The sequence below is a fragment of the Zootoca vivipara genome, chromosome 16 (genome assembly GCF_963506605.1).
Source record: "Zootoca vivipara chromosome 16, rZooViv1.1, whole genome shotgun sequence".
Taxonomy (NCBI): domain Eukaryota; kingdom Metazoa; phylum Chordata; class Lepidosauria; order Squamata; family Lacertidae; genus Zootoca; species Zootoca vivipara.
Window position 1 is genome coordinate 19,988,832 of NC_083291.1, and position 19,899 is coordinate 20,008,730.

At 44.0% G+C, this 19,899-nt stretch overlaps 1 protein-coding gene and 1 long non-coding RNA gene across 2 annotated transcripts; one reads left to right on the forward strand and one right to left on the reverse strand.

Annotated features, from left to right (window-relative positions):
- Positions 1–4,147: 4,147 nt before the first annotated feature.
- On the reverse strand, positions 4,148–10,123 carry LOC132591236 (uncharacterized). The gene is made up of 3 exons (XR_009556850.1): positions 9,617–10,123; positions 9,030–9,110; positions 4,148–4,307 (listed from the first exon to the last, which is right to left on the reverse strand). It is a non-coding gene; the product is annotated as an uncharacterized LOC132591236 (long non-coding RNA).
- Positions 9,230–17,825, forward strand: TMEM139 (transmembrane protein 139). Its single transcript, XM_035140978.2, has 4 exons — positions 9,230–9,678; positions 14,469–14,780; positions 16,043–17,438; positions 17,583–17,825. Exons 2-3 carry the CDS (start codon positions 14,533–14,535, stop codon positions 16,452–16,454), a joined length of 660 nt encoding a protein of 219 aa, XP_034996869.2. The 5' UTR covers positions 9,230–9,678; positions 14,469–14,532; the 3' UTR covers positions 16,455–17,438; positions 17,583–17,825.
- The last annotated feature ends 2,074 nt before the right edge of the window (positions 17,826–19,899 follow it).

A 19,899-nucleotide genomic window follows, 5' to 3' on the forward strand; every position in this document is an offset into this window, starting at 1 on the left:
GCTTCTCCTGTTGCCTTATAAAAGAAAAGCCTTCTATTTTCAGTATTTATTCTTCACTCTGCTAGCAAACTTCATATCCACCTACCCTTTCCTGTGCTCCTTTTCACATCCAAAGACCAGATGGTTGAAAGGCGAATAAACTTGATTTCGCCCCTTGTGTTCTTCCATTTGTCTTAGTTTCCCCTTGATATCTCTTTTTAAAGTTGCAAATAATAATATTTCCATGCTGTGCAATTCCTTTGTTTACTTCTTAACCCCCCTCCCCTAATCCCTCTGCCCATTCGCTCCTCCAGCTCTGGCCATGGAGAGGGCTAAAACCAGTATACAGCCAGGGACAGTCTCACTCACTAGAATCTGGGCCGCTCCTTCCACCACCTGTTGGTCATAAGGACACATAAAAAAGTCCCTCAGCCCATTAATACAGTGGATACAAATGTGTTTGTTTTCAACATGGGATCATTGCGCATGGGTGAGGAATTAGTGCCCACCCCACTCTCTAATAACAAGGTTGCCGGGGTGCCGACTTGAATAAAATATTGGGTGTGTGTGTGTGTGTGTGTGTGTGTGTGTGTGTGTGCCAGTATTATCAATCACATGACCCAGCAGACACACCATTTGAATAGCAATACCCATCAACTTTTTTTGGGGGGGAGAGACCCAGCCCCTTCAAATATTTTATTGGGGAGGGGGTTTAAGAGGAGTTAACTCCTAAGCTGGGGGTATGTGTTCTTCCTGGATCAATGCCTTTGCTTGCCTGGCTATGTGTGGCACCTGCATTTTGCCCATGTATCACACTGATCTGAGCATTAAAGATTTTGGTAGACACTGCAGCCTGAGTTCAAATTCTTCATTGAGCGGGAGATGGGAAACTCTCCTCCACAGGGCGTTTTTCTGGATATTCCCCTGACCCTGAGTCCCAGAGCCAGTTTTTTTTTGGGGGGGGGCATGTGGGTGTTCTTGTTCCTCCCATAATTTCTTGTTCCCAAGATGTTCTCATTCCTCCCATAATTTCTTGTTCCCAAGATGTTCTCGTTCCTCCCATAATTTCTATCCAGTTGTAATTGAAAGTGGCATCATGAACAAACATCTCCCAAGGGATCGCAGGTAGAAAATGGTCTTTCTAGCTTTTATTTTTTTTAAAAAAGACAACAACACAAAGACTTTTCAATTCTGAAATTGGAAATATTATTTAACACAATATGAAGAGGTGTTGATGTCCCAGGTACATTTTTGTATTGGATTAATTCCCAAACGCAGATAAAAAAATAATGCTATTAATTCCTTTTTGCCTTCTTCATCTTCTGAATCAAGATAAAGAAATGTTAATAACAACAATAACAATAACAATAACAATAACAATAACAGTAATTTACTATTTATACCCCACCCATCTGGCTGGGTTTCCCCAGCCACTCTGGGCGGCTTCCAACAAAATATTAAAATACAATAGTCGTTAAAACGTTAAAAGCTTCCCTAAGCAGGGCTGCCTTCATAGTTTGAGTAGTAGTGCTCCAACCGTAGGAACATCTGCCCACTTCCAGTCTTGTGGTTCTTTAAGAATTTCCGAAAAGTGTAACTAACCGCTGACATAATATCTGCAAGTTCCTTTAGTACCCTAGGGTGCAATTCACCAGGCCCTGAAGACTTGAATTACGGTAGTTTCAATGGGCTAGTCCCCGAAAGGGCTCCTGTATCATCTCTTCACCTATCTTGGGATGCAACTCTGTCCATTTATTGCTTAATCTGTTTTTATGAGGTCAAGCACAGTTTCCATTGTGTGAGAAGACTGAAGCAATCCTGTCTGCTCCCTGTCACCTGCTAACACTTCTCTGTCCTTCACACTGTGAACCTACCATTTCCTGAACACAGCAAAACACACACACACACACACACACACACACACACACACACAAACTCCCTCCTTTTGGTTATTTTGAACACCCCTAATAAGCCTTACACACATTCTGAGCTTTAGCCCTGCTGATAATCTGTACAAGCTTTGGCTATTTATCTGAAATTGTCCTCAGTGATTTACCCTTTCAGAACTCTTTGTTTTTGAAGCTCAAGAGAATAAATGTTTGGACTGAACATATTTGGGGTGTTTCTAGAGTGGCCTCCCTGCTCTAAAAATGTCCTAGAAAAATATAATTGCCGTCATACTTGACAGTTCAGAATGAATCCCAGACTGTTTATGTGGTTGTATCTACATAGATCCTCACTTTAGCCAAGATGCTTCTGTTCCACCCTAGAGATTAAACCTCTTGAGAGCCCCCTCTGCTTCCAGATGGTATTCTGAAGGTTTTACAAAATTTATTACGACTCCTTCAAAGGGGAAATAAGGGCATATCAATTATTGCTCTGGGGTTGTGCTCTGGGGCAAGGAGAGGCAGTCCTGCAAGTTTGCAGCCCAAACTGGCTGTGGATGAGGGTACCAATTATCCAGTCTATGATTCCTACCTACCCTCATACCATCCTCGGGGCACTTTTGCTTCTATTCAAAACACTTCCTCTTCCTCTTTTTCTTAAAAAAGGCAAAGCATGAATGTTTAAATTAATATATCTATACTTTAAGAAGGAGGATTCAATGTGCCAAAATAATGTACTTCTATCCGATGAATTGCAAAGCCCGTAGGAAGCTGCATTTCGAACCCGAGTGAAGAACCTGCCATCACTAGTCTTTAAATATTGGGTTGATTTAGATGTAATCTCAGTCCCCATCCCACTGGCCTGGCTTGTGAGAAAGAAGTTGGACGCTTTTGCTTCTGTTTCAGATTAAGCACAGCTTGCCAGACAAACTAGGCTAGTTGAAACAGGCCAGTGTCAAGCCAGAGTTTACCAAGTTAACTTGTTTCAACTAACCATAGTTGGGGTTACTGTATATTCCTGTGTATAAGTCTACTTTTAACCCAGGGAAATCTTCTCAAAAGTCGGGGGTCGTCTTATACGCCGGGTCGTATTTATTATTCGGCAAGTATATCCTAAACTCTATATTTTAACTGGAAAAGTTGGGGGTCGTCGTATACGCCCAGTCGTCTTATACGGTAATTATGCTGTGTTCACATGACAGGCAAAACTGGAGGTAATCTGAAATAGGTGTTTATGATCTCTTATTTGTGGCTGCCCCGGAGAGGGGCATGGAGGATGTCAAGGCTCAATGGGGCTCCTTCTTGTTCTGTTAAGCCATCTGTAGCTCATGAAGGGGGGGGGGGAAGTGGCACTGACATCTTTTTGTTATTGGTGATGCACTCACTGGGGCAGAGATGAAGTGTGGCAAGGTGGCGGCAAGGCTCAGGGGGTGGGGGTTGGCATCTGCCATACCTGCCAAGTTCCTGTCAGAGAAATAAGGGATCCGACCGGAAGTAGCGCTGCCGCCATTTTGGAACTGGGCGGAGCATGCTCCGAAGCGACTTTTGATGCTGCTTTGCCCAGTTCCAAAATGGCCGCCGTGCCAGAAGTTGCACTGCAGCCATTTTGGAACTGGGCAGAGCTGCATCAAAAGTCGCTTCGGAGCATGCTCTGCCCAGTTCCAAAATGGCCGCCGCGCCAGAATAAACCGGGGGGAAACAAAAAAAATCTGTTTTTTCAGCTGGGAACAGCCGGAAAAATGGGGGTTTCCCGGGGAATACGGGAGACTTGGCAGCTATGTTGGCATCTATGCTTGCAGGACATCAAGACTCTCAAGCTACAGCTCTCCAATCTCTCTGTCTCTGTCCCAGTAAACAAAGGGTCGCCACCCGGAGAGTACCACTGCCCCACACACCCCTGCTCACATGCCACTTCTTTGCTAAACCAGAGTTTAGTGCTTTATCTGAACACACTCATTATGCCTATCTTTGCCCTATATCTAAAATCTACTAAGTGCCGAGGGATGTATGTGCAGCAGATAAACATGGAAGCATGTCTACTGCTGGAAGATACTGCTCTTGTTGAAAATCTCTCAACATATTTCTGTCCTGGAACCAATACAGTTGGAGAGAAATAACAAGTCTTTTTTGGAGAGCTGAAAGCAGTTTGAAAGAAGATCACTGCTTATGGTGTACACACTATCATAAGAATATACCCTCCAACATTTATCTGATGAAAATAGGGACATCCTATTCAATAATAATAATAATAATAATAATAATAATAATAATAATAATTTTATTAATTATATGCACACACCATGTGCATACACCATGGGAAATGTTATCTCTCTCAAGCTACTTTCAGTACTCATAAAAACTATTGTCTGTCTCTAAGTAGCTGAAAAACAAAGTCCACTTCCATCAGCATGACTCAGCACACCATGTAAGAAAGGAAACAACCTGTGAAAAGGAAAAAGAAGAATTAGTGTTTTTAGACCACAGAACCATGAGAATTAAAATCAGATGTAAGGTGGTAAGTCTGTAGCTGATTGGCTATATAAATACAGGCTACAAGTGGGGCTCCATTGCTGAATTTTCCTACAGATAAAAAAAATCATCCTAACTTTAATTTCCCTATATGTAGAAAACTGGTGTGCCATGGATGAGGTGAGGCTTCTATGTGTAAATCAACTAGGGCCAGGGCCTTTTCAGTATTGGCCCCAACTTGGTGGAACGCTCTTTCACAGGAGACCAGGGCCCTGCGGGATTTGTCATATTCCCTCAGGGCCTGCAAGACAGAGCTGTTCTGCCTGGCCTTTGGGTTGGATTCAGTCTGACCCCTGTGTTTTCCTCCCTCATGGTTTGGATTTATGAACTACTTAAAATGAGGCTGCATTTTAAATTTTAATATTGTATTTTAATCTGTATTTTAATTAATTATTTTCTTTTCTTTTATGTCTTATTGTAATTTTATTGGTGTTAGCCGCCCTGAGCCTGGTTTTGACTGGGTAAGGCGGGGTATATATAAAATATTATTATTATTATTATTATTATTATTATTATTATTATTATTATTATTATAAATGATTTTGTTTGAATAGAATAAAATGCAACTATGCAAGCCCTTTGTGTTCTGAAATAGTACTAGTCAGACACAATTTGACCACCTGAACTAGGGGTATGTCCACACAGGCAACTTAAAATACAGTGAAGTAAGGTAATCTCCCCACACACATTTGCACTAGCTGTACACACTAAAGAGTTGTCTCGTCCCCACAACTCCTATTCAAGGAAGCTGTTGTCACCTGCCCATGTGCAATGGCTGATGAAACTGTGTACACTTCAGCTACAGCATGTGTTTTCAAATCGGATGGAAGCTGGTTTGAGGGAAAACACATCAAACGGAAGCATTTTTCGAGGAACTACAGAATGCATATGGATTTTAGCTAATATCCTTTGTGCTTGGCTTCCAACACCTGTGTTGATAGTGCCCTGGCCCTGGAGTAAATAAATCGCAGTGTGTACATATGCCTAGGGCAGAAAGAACAAATGCAGGCATTCCTGCATGTGGTGACTGTTTCTTAAGAACAGAAACCGCAGCCTTGAAATTGGTCACTGACTAAAAACGTAATGGAATTTATGGGCTGGGCCAAGGGCCCTCCCATTGAGAGCCAGGTAAATGCCTCAGGATACCCAAACGATAAGATAAGGCAAATCAATGGCAGCCTAGGAAAGTGGTGATCTGGAGAATTTAATGGGTGACTGGAAAGAGAGGGAAAGTTAGGGACTGCTTGTATTACAAGACAGTAGGCCTGGTGTAATAATATTTATCATTGATACAGTGTGGTTTATATCTGCTTTATATACATGGTCAACAACCCTTCAAGATAAGCCAGCATTATTATTCCCACATGGAAGGAAAGGGGGCCTGAGACGAAAAACAGTCTTTCCCAAGCCACACAGTTCTAGCGAGTTCTTGGCTAAAGTCAGAGTTGAACCATGGGCTCCCCAGCTAACATTCTTACTTATGACACTAAGCCAACTCTATTCCATGTGTCATAAAGCTAAAGGACCCCTGGACGGTTAAGTCCAGTCAAAGGCGACTGTGGAGTTGCGGCGCTCATCTCGCTTTCAGGCCGAGGGAGCCGGCGTTTGTCCACAGACAGCTTTCCGGGTCATGTGGCCAGCATGACTAAACCGCTTCTGGTGCAATGGGACACTGTGATGGAAAGCAGAGCGCGTTTTACCTTCCCGCTACTTTCACTGGTGTACTTTTGAACTGCTAGGTTGGCAGGAGCTGGGACCGAACAATGGGAGCTCATCCCGTCACGGGGATTCGAACCGCTGACCTTCCAATTGGAAAGCCCAAGAGGCTCAGTGGTTTAGACCACAGCGCCACCCGGGTCCCTCCCTCCATGTGTCATATAGTGAATATGAATTGTAAAGTGAGTGTTTTCAACACATTCCCATGATGGAAAACCATAAAAAACATTAGCATTGGTCACCCACATACAGAGCCTCAACTGGCATATGAATGAACGGCCTGGTCTCTTCTTTCACCTGGGTGGCATTTGGTTTTCATTCAGTTGCCCTTGCGATCCACACTTGTCAGGAAATGGTACACAGCCAAAATAACTAAAAAGAACTCCTTAACTGAACTTTTTGTCCTAGGGGCGAATACAGTATGATCTCATTTTCCCTGTTGTGTGTATCATTTGAAGAGTTTTTTTTAACAAAATCGCCATTAGATTTGTCTCTTTTTGGAGGTGTTCCCTGTGGGTGTACATCTAGTTCAAGCTAAGAACACATGATGGCTGTCTATCATTCCCACATTCTGTTGGGTAAGTTTTCCTTCTATGTCCATGCTTTCCATCCAAAAGGTGTTTCTGGAGAACAACAGGCTCACTTGTCCTGTTAATTACAGGTAGGTAGCCGTGTTGGTCTGCCATAGTCAAAACAAAATAAAAAAATTGCTTCTGGTAGCACCTTAGAGACCAACTAAGTTTGTCACGAAAGCTCATACCAATGACAAACTTAGTTGGTCTCTAAGGTGCTAATGGAATGATTTTTTTAAAATTTTGTTTGTCCTGTAAATGTAACATCAGGTTGCACACAAATCCATTTGGTGCCTTTGAGACAGGATACATCCAGGCAGAATTGCCACTGATGTTATCCCAAAGGCAAACCTTGCGGTGAGCCTCAGTGGCACAGCCTCTCTTCAAATATTAGATAAGCCACCTTGAATAATAGAATTGTAGAATTGGAAGGGACCGCAAAAGTCACCTAGTCCCACCCCTTGCAATGGAGGAATATTCACACCAATGTGGGCCTCATAAACCTGAGATTAAGAGTCTCATTCTCTACCTACGGAGCTATCCCACAGTGCTTGCTATTGTTTGGACTTTCCACAGCAACAGCAATGCATAGTATGCTGGGCATGTGACATTTTGGCGCCTGAAGCAAACCACCAAATGGTGCCTCCCCCACCAGGAATGAAGGGGTAAGGGAATATCTAAATCAGGAACAAGGGAGAAATAAAAGATCTACGTTGGGATCTGCTGCCCCTGTGGACTCTGCCACCTGAGGCAGACACCTCATCAGTGGGCCAAGAGAGAACAGGAAGGACCGAGGGATTAAGGAAAACAGAAACAATTTCGAAAGAGGGATTAAATTGAAAATTATGTCAGCAAATTGCCAGCTGATTATGCCAAACTCTACTCTGAGTCAGCTGCTGTTTGGTGACTGGTTCTTCCATTGCATCATCAATTTGTGACTGATGGGCCTCCATAATTTTCAACCTTCTCAAGTGGGCCCTGTGCTTTGAGAAACCCCTGCTCCAGATTGTAGGGCTCTTCGGCTAGCAGGGACTAGGATAGCAGGCTGTGAAGTGTGCATGGCTTCATGGAAATGCATGCACGATTGCTCCACAAGGAAGAGTCTCTGGCTTTTTCCTGGTAGTGTTCCTGATGTGCAGATAGATATAGTACCAAGCAGGGAATGTGGGGTTTCCCCATTAGCTGGGTCAAGACACAATAATCTACACTGGCCTTCCCCAACCTGGTGCCTTCAGATGTTTTGAAATACAGTTCCCATGAGCCCTATCCAGTCCAGGAAGGGCTGATCATCTCAGATAATAGTTTTAAAATTGTTCTGTGGCACTCCAAGCTCAGGAATTGAGCATGTGCCGTGTAGCTCAGTTCTGTGAAGAGAAAAGGCTTGTTTGCTGGCCAGTAAGAAGCGGGTGGCGCTGTGGTCTAAACCACTGAGCCTAAGGCTTGCTAATCAGAAGGTCGGCAGTTCGAATCCCCGCGACGGGGTAAGCTCCCGTTGCTCGGTCCCTGCTCCTGCCAACCTAGCAGTTCGAAAGCACGTCAAAGTGCAAGTACAATGGAACCTTGGTTTATGAACACCTCGGTTTACAAATTTTCAGTTTACGAATGCTGCGGACCCATCTGGAATGGATTAATTCACTTTCCATTACTTTCAATGGGAAAGTTTGCTTCAGTTTAAAACGCTTCAGTTTATGAACAGACTTCCGGAACCAATTACACCCATGCTTTGGGTTAAGTACGCTTCAGGTTGAGTACTCCGCGGACCCGTCTGGAACGGATTAATCCACTTTCCATTATTTTCAATGGGAAAGTTCGCTTCAGTTTATGAACGCTTCAGTTTATGAACAGACTTCCGGAACCAATTATGTTCATAAACCGAGGTACCACTGTAGATAAATAGGTACCGCTCCGGTGGGAACGTAAACGGCGTTTCCGTGTGCTGCTGTGGTTCGCCAGAAACGGCTTAGTCATGCTGGCCACAGGACCCGGATGCTGTACGCTGGCTCCCTTGGCCAGTAAAGCAACATGAGCGCCGCAACCCCAGTCGTCCGTGACTGGACCTAAGGGTCAGGGGTCCCTTTACCTTTAAGAAGCCAAAAGGTTTCAAAGCCACTGATCTACAGTGTTGAATCACCTCCCTAATGCCCAGTTCTTTTTGCAAGTAAAAAACCTGGGCTGGGGTAATATCTCAGTGATCCTTCACCCAGTTGTCAATATTTCAACAACGCAGTTGTAATTTTACAAGAACTTTCGCTGCTTCCCCCCCCCCCTGTGCTCCTAATCCCCAGGTGTTTTCCTTGAATCACACAGAGACACTCTGCCTTGGCTGTCACCTGGGAAGGTTACTGACCTGACAGCAGCTCCATTCCCTCTTTGTCCATATAGCACAGAAGTCAAGAGTGTAAACTAAAACCGGTACCTGCCAGGCAATCTGAGTAGGAAGAACACATAGTTTATATCTTTACAGAGCTCATAAATAGTTATGTACATGCCATGTGATTTAGGGATGGGCCTAGCGCCCAACCCTGTTGAGGGAGGTGTCATTGAAAGCTTTCTACAAGATAAAAGAGAGAGAGAGATCTTCGCCCCAGTAAGAAAAAGAAGCTGTAGAAGCAGATTGACACACACCCCTTACTCACTCTTTGCAATACTCCACTCATTTCCTCATCTGCCTTCCTGTTCTTTTAAAGAGGCCCAGCGGGGAGGGCAAAAGAGGAAAGAAAAAAACGTTCTCACCTGAAGAAAGGACAGAGACAATACAGTACTATTTGGGGGGAAAGATCGTGGAATCTGCTTACTAAGGAGGGGTAGCTCTCTGTCTACACTCGCAACTTCCTCCTTGGGTGTTTGGATGTGCCCTTAAAGGGTGAAGACGCGAAGCTGCTGGCATTTCCTCTCTTGCTGGGAGCCCTGGCAAAGGAGCTTGCAATCAGTTACCTGGGGATGACAACAGGAGGGAAGAGCTCATGGCTGAGACTGGTGCAGAGCATCCAAGTTTGGTGAGTGACCAAGGCTGGTGTGGGGCTGCTGCTACCGCCAGAGACTTGTGAGAGTGTTGCTTGCGAAAGTAGCCGAGGTGTGTACATGCCTGTGAGCAAATGCGACAAAATAAAATGAAAAATACTGAGAGCATCGGTCACATGTGAGTTTCTGTTTAGCGGTAGAATCCTTTTACAAATCTTTAAATGACCTGGGTGTACTTCCTTCTGTCCTGTGCAAGAAGTCAGCTGGTGCTCAGACATTGCAATCACATTTATATTTACTCGGGTGTAAGCTGTGCTCAGTGTGGTTTACTCTCTACTAAGCCTTCTTTGGAGGTCTTTAAGCAGAGGCTTGACAGCCATCTGTCAGGAATGCTTTGATGGTGTTTCCTGCTTGGCAGGGGGTTGGACTGGATGGCCCTTGTGGTCTCTTCCAACTCTATGATTCTATGATTCTAAGCCTGTTTAGGTTTGCAGCCTGATTTATGAACAAGCTTGATTAGTAGATAGGGAGGTAAAAGGACAAACTCACTAAACTAACTATTCCTGTAAAGTTGAGTCAGCATTTTCAAACTACTGTTGCCACTTTTGTCTTCTGCCATCATTATTACAATATTTCTTAATCTTTTTTTAAATATACAGATTTAACAGCATCTCAAAGCAAGAGGCTGTGAGCTGCATTGATAATTTATGCATGTTTCATCGTTACGTTGCAGCAATAACCATGAATCATAAATGCAATGTATCTTAAAGGTTAACCAAGAAATTGGTGTTAAGTTTTGAATACTATTGTTAAGATTTAAAAAAGTTTTCCGTGATTTAAGAGTAAAGACCAGCTATATTTTTAATTAGTGAAGATTTGGCTCTCTGCGTGTAAATAGATTCATTTATAATATATGCATATTTACAATTTAACATTCCTTTCTTTAAGGAATGTGGTGTTAAGCAACCTCCCCTCCCCATTTTATCTTCCCAATAGTTTAGGCTGAGCGATGGTGACTGGTCTAAGGTAACTTAGTGGCTTTCATGGCTGAGAAGAGTTCAGGACTCACACCTCCCTGGTCTTAGTTGGACGCTAACCACTACACCACATTAATTATAATAATTATGTTAATTATAGGTATGCTTGGATTCGCTTGGGCTTTCTTTTGCCCAAGTGTTTGTTTCATACCATGCATGGTGTTTACATGACCATTTCTCAGCCACCTTGGATAGCCTAAGCACAATTGGAAGATAGAGTTAGAGTAGGGTTGCCAGACTCAATAGTGTACAGGACCTCTGTGCCTTTAATTGCCCTGCTCTCTTTTGAGTCTGGAAACCTTAAAGAGAAAACCAACAGACCCTTTGTTCAATTTCCAAGCAAAGGGTCTGCTGGTTTCTCTTTAAGGTTTCCAGACTCAAAAGAGAGCAGGGCAATTAAAGGCACAGAAGTCCTGTCCTCCATTGAGTCTGGCAACCCTAAGTTAGAGACACTCTGAAAGTGGTCATAGCTGCCAAGTTCTCCCTTTTTTTTAAGGGAAATTCCATTATGCTGAATAGGCTTCCTCGCGAGAAAAGGGAAAACTTGGCAGCTATGAAAGTGGTTTAAAAACCAAACAAAAAAACCCCCCCAAAACTATAGCTGTTAATCATACTGAGCATGTGAGCTAGTTTGAAGTCAAAAAGCTGCTTGTCTGTTCAGATGATTGACTATAGTAAAAATGTCCAGAATTTCCAGCTGTATCTACATATGGGCCAATGTTTCTGGCTGTTGGTGGTTTGAGCCTACCCTGGGATGGCATCACAGGGGGTTTGACAAGGTGAACCCCCCGGGGTACCTTCCAACTCTACAATTCTATTATTCCATCTCCCCTCCATCCTTCAGAATCTAGGGTTGCATCCATGTTTATTGCCTATGGAATAGACATGTGTTCATGCTGGTTCATGAAGGTGTGATACCAGGAAAGGGTAGTGCAGCTGAGAGACTGATAAATTTTTCAGACAACTCCTGCCACCCCTCCCCCTTTCTTCCTTTTTTCTTATTCACTTCCTTTTCTTCCCCTGTCCTTTGTTTGGGTTTTGTAAGAACCTTCCTGTCCCTGACTCTGCAGAGTGGAATTTCCCTGCACTGCTGCTAGGCTCAGGCACACACACAGCTTTGGTGGTTTTGTTTTGAAGGCATGGGAAACGAGAGTCCAGTAAGAAAGCTATTAGAGGCCAATAGCAGAACTTCCTCCATCTGGGATTTCCCTGTAGCCTGAAAGGAGCAATGTCCATGACTGGCACAGCCTGCCTCATGATGACCGTGCATGCTTGCCCGAAAGCAGTTGTTTAAAAGGGGTTGTATTGCTGCCAGACATCAAAGGGAACAACATGACTGTGCTGTGAACATGCAAGTGAAGCCAAAGTTAGAGAGCCATTTATTTCACCTGGGGAGCCAGGGATGCAGTTAATTCAGACTGGGTGAGCTTCTCTGCTTTTTTATCAGCAGTGGGTATAAGTAAACTATTATGATTATTATTGATTGCATTGGAATTTTTTTCACCCGTTTACCTTCTATTTTTTTTGCCTGGTTCACAGACCCCCCCCCCAACCCCTACGGTGTGGACCCCAGTGTGGTGTAGTGGTTAAGAGCGATAGACTCGTAATCTGGGGAATTGGGTTCGCGTCTCTGCTCCTCCACATGCAGCTGCTGGGTGACCTTGGGCTAGTCACACACTCTCAGCCCCACTCACCTCACAGGGTGTTTGCTGTGGGGGAGGAAGGGAAAGGAGAATGTTAGCCGCTTTGAGACTCCTTAGGGTAGTGATAAAGCGGGATATCACATCCAAAGTCGTCTTCTTCTTCTTCCCCTGGTTTCATTTCTCTTGTGTAAAACAGCATAGGAGACTTACGACATCATCATCGTCATGTTTTTTATTTACAATTTAAATGTACTGTACAGACAGAACATATGGGAAGCAAGGGGATTCCTGCGGTGCGCAGCAGAACCACTGATCTTGCGCCAGATTCCCAGAGAGCAACTGCACCCCACTGTGATTTCATCGTTAGTCAACCCACAGCTGCGTCAGCTTTCTACCTGGCTCTCCCTGCATTGGCTTTCAAACTTGCCCATCCCACTAGCCAAAAGGTGCTGCCTTTCAAAGGAGCAGAGAGATTCCAGGCTGTGAAGTCCAATTGGCTATTTTGGATGGTTGGATGGAAAAGAGGGACAACTGATGTTGGGAAGTCTCACACAATGTGATAGTTGTGTGGGATTTGTTCTGAAATGTGTGGGTGGCATTCAACTAAGAGCCATTGAAATTAATGAGATAGGGCCATTAATTTCAACGCGTCTACTCCAAGTAAAGCTTAGCTGAATACCACCCTATGTTTTTCTGGGTAGTTGCTTGACTCCCTTGGAATTTGACCTGGCAGCACTTTCCTTTTGTCTGATGCATATTGCATATTGGGTATCTCCTCGTGGCTGTGTGTGGTATTTTACCTTTTGAGAGACGCAAAAAGCTGTTGTTGCCCATTGCTTATTTCTTGTGTCTGCCTAGGGTCAGTTTAGTGTGCCTTTGTTGCACTTCAGGTTCCACAAGGAAAGCTGGAATTAGTTATCTGAAGTGCAATCGGTGCTACATTTGGTCTTTTGTCTGCATCTTAGCATGACTATCGTGGACATCTACTAGGATCAGTAGTTTTCAGCCTTATCAGACCACTTTTAACTCAATCATGCATGCAGGGGCTAATTTCTTAATCAATTTCTTAATTTAAAAAGAAAACCAATTCCTTACAAAAACAACAACAATCTATTTGTGTGGTGGTAGTGCTGTTTTTGCAACCCACCTTAGACCAGGCCATGACCTGGCTTGGGTTGCCAACCCACCAGTTGAAGACCAGTGTACAAGATGGCACTCGTGATAAGTCACCCACTTCCAATTCCTAACAACTCTCAGCAATTTTGGACCAGTTTTAAACTTTAAAATTATATATGAGAATATATTTGCTTTTTGCTTATCTAGATATCCACAGGAGCACTCATGTAACCCTTTAAAGTAACAGCACAATTTTATTTAAGGGTATCTATTTTCACTCAACTATGACCTAACATTTTTCATCTCCCCCCCCCCTTTCTTCCTTTGAGAATCCACTAGAGCAGGGCCTTTGGCCCTTCAGATGTTGCTAAACTACAACTTCCATCAGCCCTAGCAAGTATGGCCAAGGATTATGGTAGTTGGAGTTTGGCATTATCTGGCAAGCCAAAGCTTCTCCACAGTTGCACAAGAGCGAAGTCTAAGGAAGAGCAAGCTCTCTGCTCATCTCCTTACTCCAGGAATGAGGGATGTCTTTCAGCTCAAGGGCGGAAGCCACATACTAGTGGCAGGTGGAGCAACAGAGACCACATTCCTGCCATGCAAAAGTCAGCTGTATCCACAACCAGAGGCCCACACACATTTCTCCATCCATCCATCCATCAAGAGGAATTATCTCAGTCCCAGTAGGCAAAAGAAGTTGAGGAGGGTTGGTATGGCTTGGGGTGGGAGGGTATAGCTTGGGGAGTCCCAGGGGCCAGATACAGAGGGCCACATTTGAGCCCCAGGCCAAAGGTTCCCTACCCCTGCCCTAATCCTTCATTATGTTGTATATTTATCATGGATGAAGGCTAGTGCTTCAATAGCTCTAAGTGGTTGCTTCATTGGAATGATTGCCTGTATATATTTGCACTCATGTCATCAGGTACTAGGCTAGCACATGGCGTGTCATTTCAGACCCTTGTCGTGTGCTTGAGTCGCATATGCCCGTGTCTCTTCATCAGCATCACTGCCTTCTCATCTCTTTGACAGATGCCCATTCTTGCCGCTGCCCAGCTTTCTCCCGTTGACTGCCACTCTTGCCATTCCCTCTGCCATGTTGTCCGCCTCACACTGGAAGAGCCTCCGTCAGACGTTAATGGTGCTGTTCACCGCCACAATTCTCATTGGAATCACCATGCTGGCCCTCTCTACTGACATCAACCCTGTTGGATTTTTCTTCATTGCAGTGGGGGGTCTGTGTTTGGTTGGCTACCTCATTAGTTTGGCCGTGGAGCTCTACCTGAAGCAACGCAATCCAGCGGAAGAAAATAATCCAGGCTCACGGAGACAAAGCCAGGCTGGGTAAGCAGCTGTGTCGTACGTTGCTCTCCTTTGCATATGCTGACCCTTTAGAGGTAGTCTATACAAAGAGCAGATTGTGGTAGATCATGAAAAGGGCATGGCCAGATCAGACCATGGATCTGTCTTGTCCTACATGCTGATGATAATAATGATAATATCGTTTATACCCCACCCATCTGGCTGGGTTTCCCCAGCTACTCTGGGCGGCTTCCAGCAAAATATAAAAACACAATAAAACATCATAAGGTACATTAAAAACTTCCTGATACAGGGCTGCCTTCAGATGTCTTCTAAACGTTATATCCTTGACATCTGAAGGGAGGACATTCCACAGGGAGGGTGCCACTGCCGAGAAGGCCCTCTGCCTGGTTCCCTGTAACCTCATTTCTCACCGTGAGGGAAATGGCAGAAGACTCTGAGAGCTGGACTTCAGCGTCTGGGCCGCTGAACGATGGGGGTTTAGGGCTTTAAAAGGCAGAACCAACACTCCAAGTGACCAACCAATAATTCTGGGAAGCTTTCAAGCACAGCATGAAGGCAACAGCCCATTCTGAGATATATTACCTCTCAGATTTTTAGCTACAATGGCTCGAGATTCTACTTAACTGTAGTGGCAAATAAACTTGTAATTGATATATTCTCCTTTGACTTAGGCCTAAAGTCTTAAAAGCTCTCCTGAGCTACCAGTTACCACATCCTCTTGGGTCAGTGAATCAAATAATGCATTGTATGAAATATTCCCAGGGGGGAGGACTACAGGATCATATGAACAAAACTGCTTGTGGCTGGTTGTTAAAAGCAATGAAAACCATGAATTGGCATTGCATCTGAACCAACCTCAAGAAAGCCAGGGGTAAGAGTGAAGGGGTTTCGTATTTTTGGGTGGGATTCTATCTGGAAGCACCCTAAAAGTCTATCAAATTCTCCAGTAGGTTTAATAGTAACTCCTTCTCCGCAGCAAACTTAGGGGACTCTTACTCCTTTCACTGGAGCTACAGTTCCCAGAATTCTTTTGGGGGAAGCCCTCACTGTTTAATAATAATTTTATTATTTATACCACGCACATCTGGTATCATAGTGTTTTAAATGCATGGTGCAGAGGAGGACTGTGATAGTGGGGGCCAGAATGCACTTGATGACCCCATTGCTTGACTATGGTAGATATTATGCCTTGTTGAGTGCACAGATAATCCTCCTTTGTGGGAAGTATGGAGGTATTATAATGATTTGAGTTTTTAACTACTTCCCCTCTCTTTTACCAGCACAGTCAATGAGGCCTATGAGGCACCAGCATATGAGGAGGTGGTGACTACTGGCTACGTATCAGGACCAACCATCTGGACCATCACATCCAGTCCAGGGACAATGCCAGTGGAGCCCCCTCCGTACAGCGTGGTCATTGAGCCTCCTGCCCACGGAGAGACTGTGGTCGAGGCGTTCAGTGTCTCGGTGGCACCAGGCCCACGGCGTGCCTCGGAGGCAGATCTGCAGTCCAGGTTCCGCCTCAGGTTGCTCAGGCCGCCGAAACTGCAGCGATTTGTCTCGGATACCCACGAACTCAAAGGTGTTGAAGAGCGGGCAGAACGCCCGGAGCCCCTCACACCCCCTCCTGCCTATGAGAACGCGACGGTGGAGGAGATCTTTGAAGAAGAATTTGAGCCCTCCAGGCTATGAGAACGGGGCACCGTGGACACTTTTTCGTCAGACTTTTTTCAGTGGCTGTCCTGTTGCAATCCATACGGTATGAGAATCATGGCCTGTGTGCAGGATGTTAGCTGCTGTACCTGCTTTTTACCGGTAAGAACTCTCCTGAGAAATGTGCACATACAGGTCTGAATTTCTCATGGGAAATAAAAATATACAGTATATAAAAAAAATGAACTTGTTTTTTTCTGACATTTCCAGAATGTTCTTGGACTTAACAGTATAGGCTGCTCGGAACCTGGTTTTGAAGAAGGCTGGACTGGTTGGTGTAATGATTGCTGCTTTAAAAAAAAAAAAAAAACACACCTGAAACCAAATAAACTGAGATGGCAAATCTGGGATCAAAACTACAAACCACATCTTAATGTTTTCCAAAACCTGTTTAAAAGCTTTGAGTCTGAGAGTTAGCAAACTGAGATTATTAAGGAATCCAGCTTCTGAAAATAGCACTTACTCAATCCATATTTCTTTATTGTGGAACAAACTGCATATTATGGTACAGAACAGTGAATTTGTAGGTATGTAAAATCATAAACATTGATTTACAATTGAATAACGTTGCTGAGACATGCAATTGCTTCCTGCCCTTTTAAGAAACATACTAGCTGATTACCAAGGAATTCTGTAATGAAAGAATATATGAAATTATTTGATCACAGAAAATCTATTGCAGCCAGGATACAGACTGATGGATGTCATAGTCTTTTCCTCAACATTGCAAACAGTATAACTTTAAGAAACTTGAAAACAGGACAATCTGTATAACAGCTGTGTTTATTGTCCAACCTATCATGTACGCTACTGGGTGTCAAAAACAGATGACAGGCCAAGGGATAGGAGAATATGGAAACCTGGAAATGGAATGCTTAATGAGTAAAGATGAGCATGTTTCTGTATTTAGTCATCTGAAACTGGGTCCAGACTGGATGGAAATAGGGCCGACCCAGTCTGGAGGTAAACCAGACATCCCCAAACTGCGGCCCTCCAGACGTTTTGGCCTACAACTCCCATGATTCCTAGCTAACAGGACCAGTGGTCGGGGAAGATGGGAATTGTAGTCCAAAACATCTGGAGGGCCGAAGTTTGGGGATGCCTGAGGTAAACTGAGACTATTCTCCCAGGTTACAGGGTGTAGGTGAATCCACTTCCAGATGTGGAAGAAAATTCCATTGATATCCAAGGGATTTACTGTTGATTTTAATCATCTTTTAAATGTTTTTAAGTATCTGTTTTTATCAATAATTTAAGTATTTTATATTATATTTTTGTACACTGCTTAGAGATTTTCTTACGATAAGTGGTATGTAAATTTTATTAAATAAAGGAAATGTTGTTCTACCAGCTCCACTCTGTCACCTTTAACAGCTGATTGACATGCAGAAATTAAACAGATGATGCTTTGCCCTGTAACAGGTGGTAGCACCTATCTTTAGAATTAGGCAGCAATCCTCTGCACAATTTCACACATTAAAATCAGTTGACTGCAGCCCTCTGTCCACTTAATCTGAGAGTAAGCTTCGCTGAACTCAATCACATTTACTGCTGAACAGGCAAGTATGGGTTTGCACTGCAATTTTATCTGTGGCTATAAGAAGAAAGAGGAGAATTGCTGGTAACTGAGAAACAGACAGGCAAGTCTCTTTAACCTGAAGAGAAAACTCCAAATGAGTGAAATCTAATGAATATGTACATGTGAAACATGAGGAGACACTGCGTTCATTGGGCTTCGGTTATTGTTTGAAGGGTTCCACCACCCTATTAGCCCAATCTGATCTCCATCCCACTCCACCATCATTCCAAGGCAACCTTAGAATGAGCACCATATAGGAGTTCCACCCCAATTGTAATATCCAGCTTAGTTGAAAGGTGCCCCTTCAGTTAAATGGTCTTGCCCTGCTATAGCAGTCTTTTACTGCAACAAAGCAAGGAAAATTCTGGTTGTATTGGAGCTTCCACAGTGGAGTCCTATCTCTTCTCAGTCTCCTCTATTCCACGCTAAACACATCCAACTACAGTACCTCACCTTTTCCTCGTAAGGCTTGGTTTCCAGGCCCTTGATCATCTTGGTTGCCCTCCTCTGTACACATGTTCCAGCTTGTCAATATCCTTCTTAAACTGAGGCACCCAGAACTGCATAGAGTTTCCTAGGTGTGGTATGATGACTAAGGCAGAATAGAGTGGTACTATTACTTCCCTTGATCTGGACACTATACTTCTGTTGATACAGCCTAGATTAGCATTCACTTTCTTTTGCCACTGCATCACGGCATCACACTGTTGACTCATCACACTGTTAAGCAGAAGTCTTATGCTAGCAGGATCTTACCAGTGGAAGTCAAATAAGTGTAGGGAGGGGAGGAAGCAAATCCTTGAAAGATTCTCCTGTCCCCCCAGGGCTTGCTCATCCCTCCTAGTTGGTCTGGGGTCCCACTGATTCTGGTATAGGCTATAGGTTTGGCTATATTGCTCCTATACCTAAGGCTATTCTTACATGCCCAGTTGAAGGCGGTTTAGCAGCTTCAGCTACAGTGCCAGTTTATTGTTTATTTGTTTCTTTAAAAATATGCTTTGCCTTTTTTAAAAAAAGAAAAAAGCATACTCAAGGAAGCTTGCTATCAACTGTCTTGACAACATTTGTTGATGCAGTCTAGAATAGCATTAGCCTTTTTTGCTGCTGCAACACATACTGTTGACTCATATTAAGCTTGTGGTCAACTAAGACCCCTAGATCATTTTCACATGTACCGGTACTACTGGCAATCCAGGTGTCCCCCATCTTATATTTGTGCAGCCAGTTATTCCTGCCTAAACGCAGAACCTTGCATTTGTCCCTATTGAAATTAATTATCTTAGTTTTGGCCCAGTTCTCCAATCTGCAAAGGTCCCAAGGCAGTCATCTCGCACCTGGAAAACAGGCAAAAATACCTTCAGAATCATAGCTCTGTAGAGTTGGAAGGGACCACGAGAGTCACCTAATCCAAGCCCCTAAAATGCAGGACGCTTTTGCCCAAAGCGGGGCTCGAACCCACGACGCTGAGATTAACAGTTTCATGTTCTATCGACTGAGCTGCCCCACCTGTAAAGTGACTAAAGAACCAGCAACGAAGAGGGAAAAACGTACCTGCCCAAACATCGAGGAGGCGGGTCTTATAGCGTCAGGCTTAAAAGAGTTTCTAAATGAGGTTTTTTCTCTCTCTAGACGTCCGGTTCCCAAGTAACAGAACTTAGCGTCCTCCATATGCGGGGCAGGAGAGCTGAAAGTGCCTTTAGCCTAGTGAATAAAAAATGGGGTCCTTTCAGCTGTCTGTTAAATAGCTGCCCATCCTGTCGCGAGGCTTTCCCTGCCCTTCGTTTACATGTGTGAGTGGAAATTTGTCATGACCCTCATGGTCCCTTTCAACTCCACAATACTATG

Coding starts and splice junctions, on each gene's coding strand:
- TMEM139 (XM_035140978.2), top strand. CDS start 14,533: ATGTTGTCCGCCTCACACTGGAAGAGCCTCCGTCAGACGTTAATGGTG. Junction 14,781..16,042: donor CGGAGACAAAGCCAGGCTGG/GTAAGCAGCTGT, acceptor CTCTTTTACCAG/CACAGTCAATGAGGCCTATG.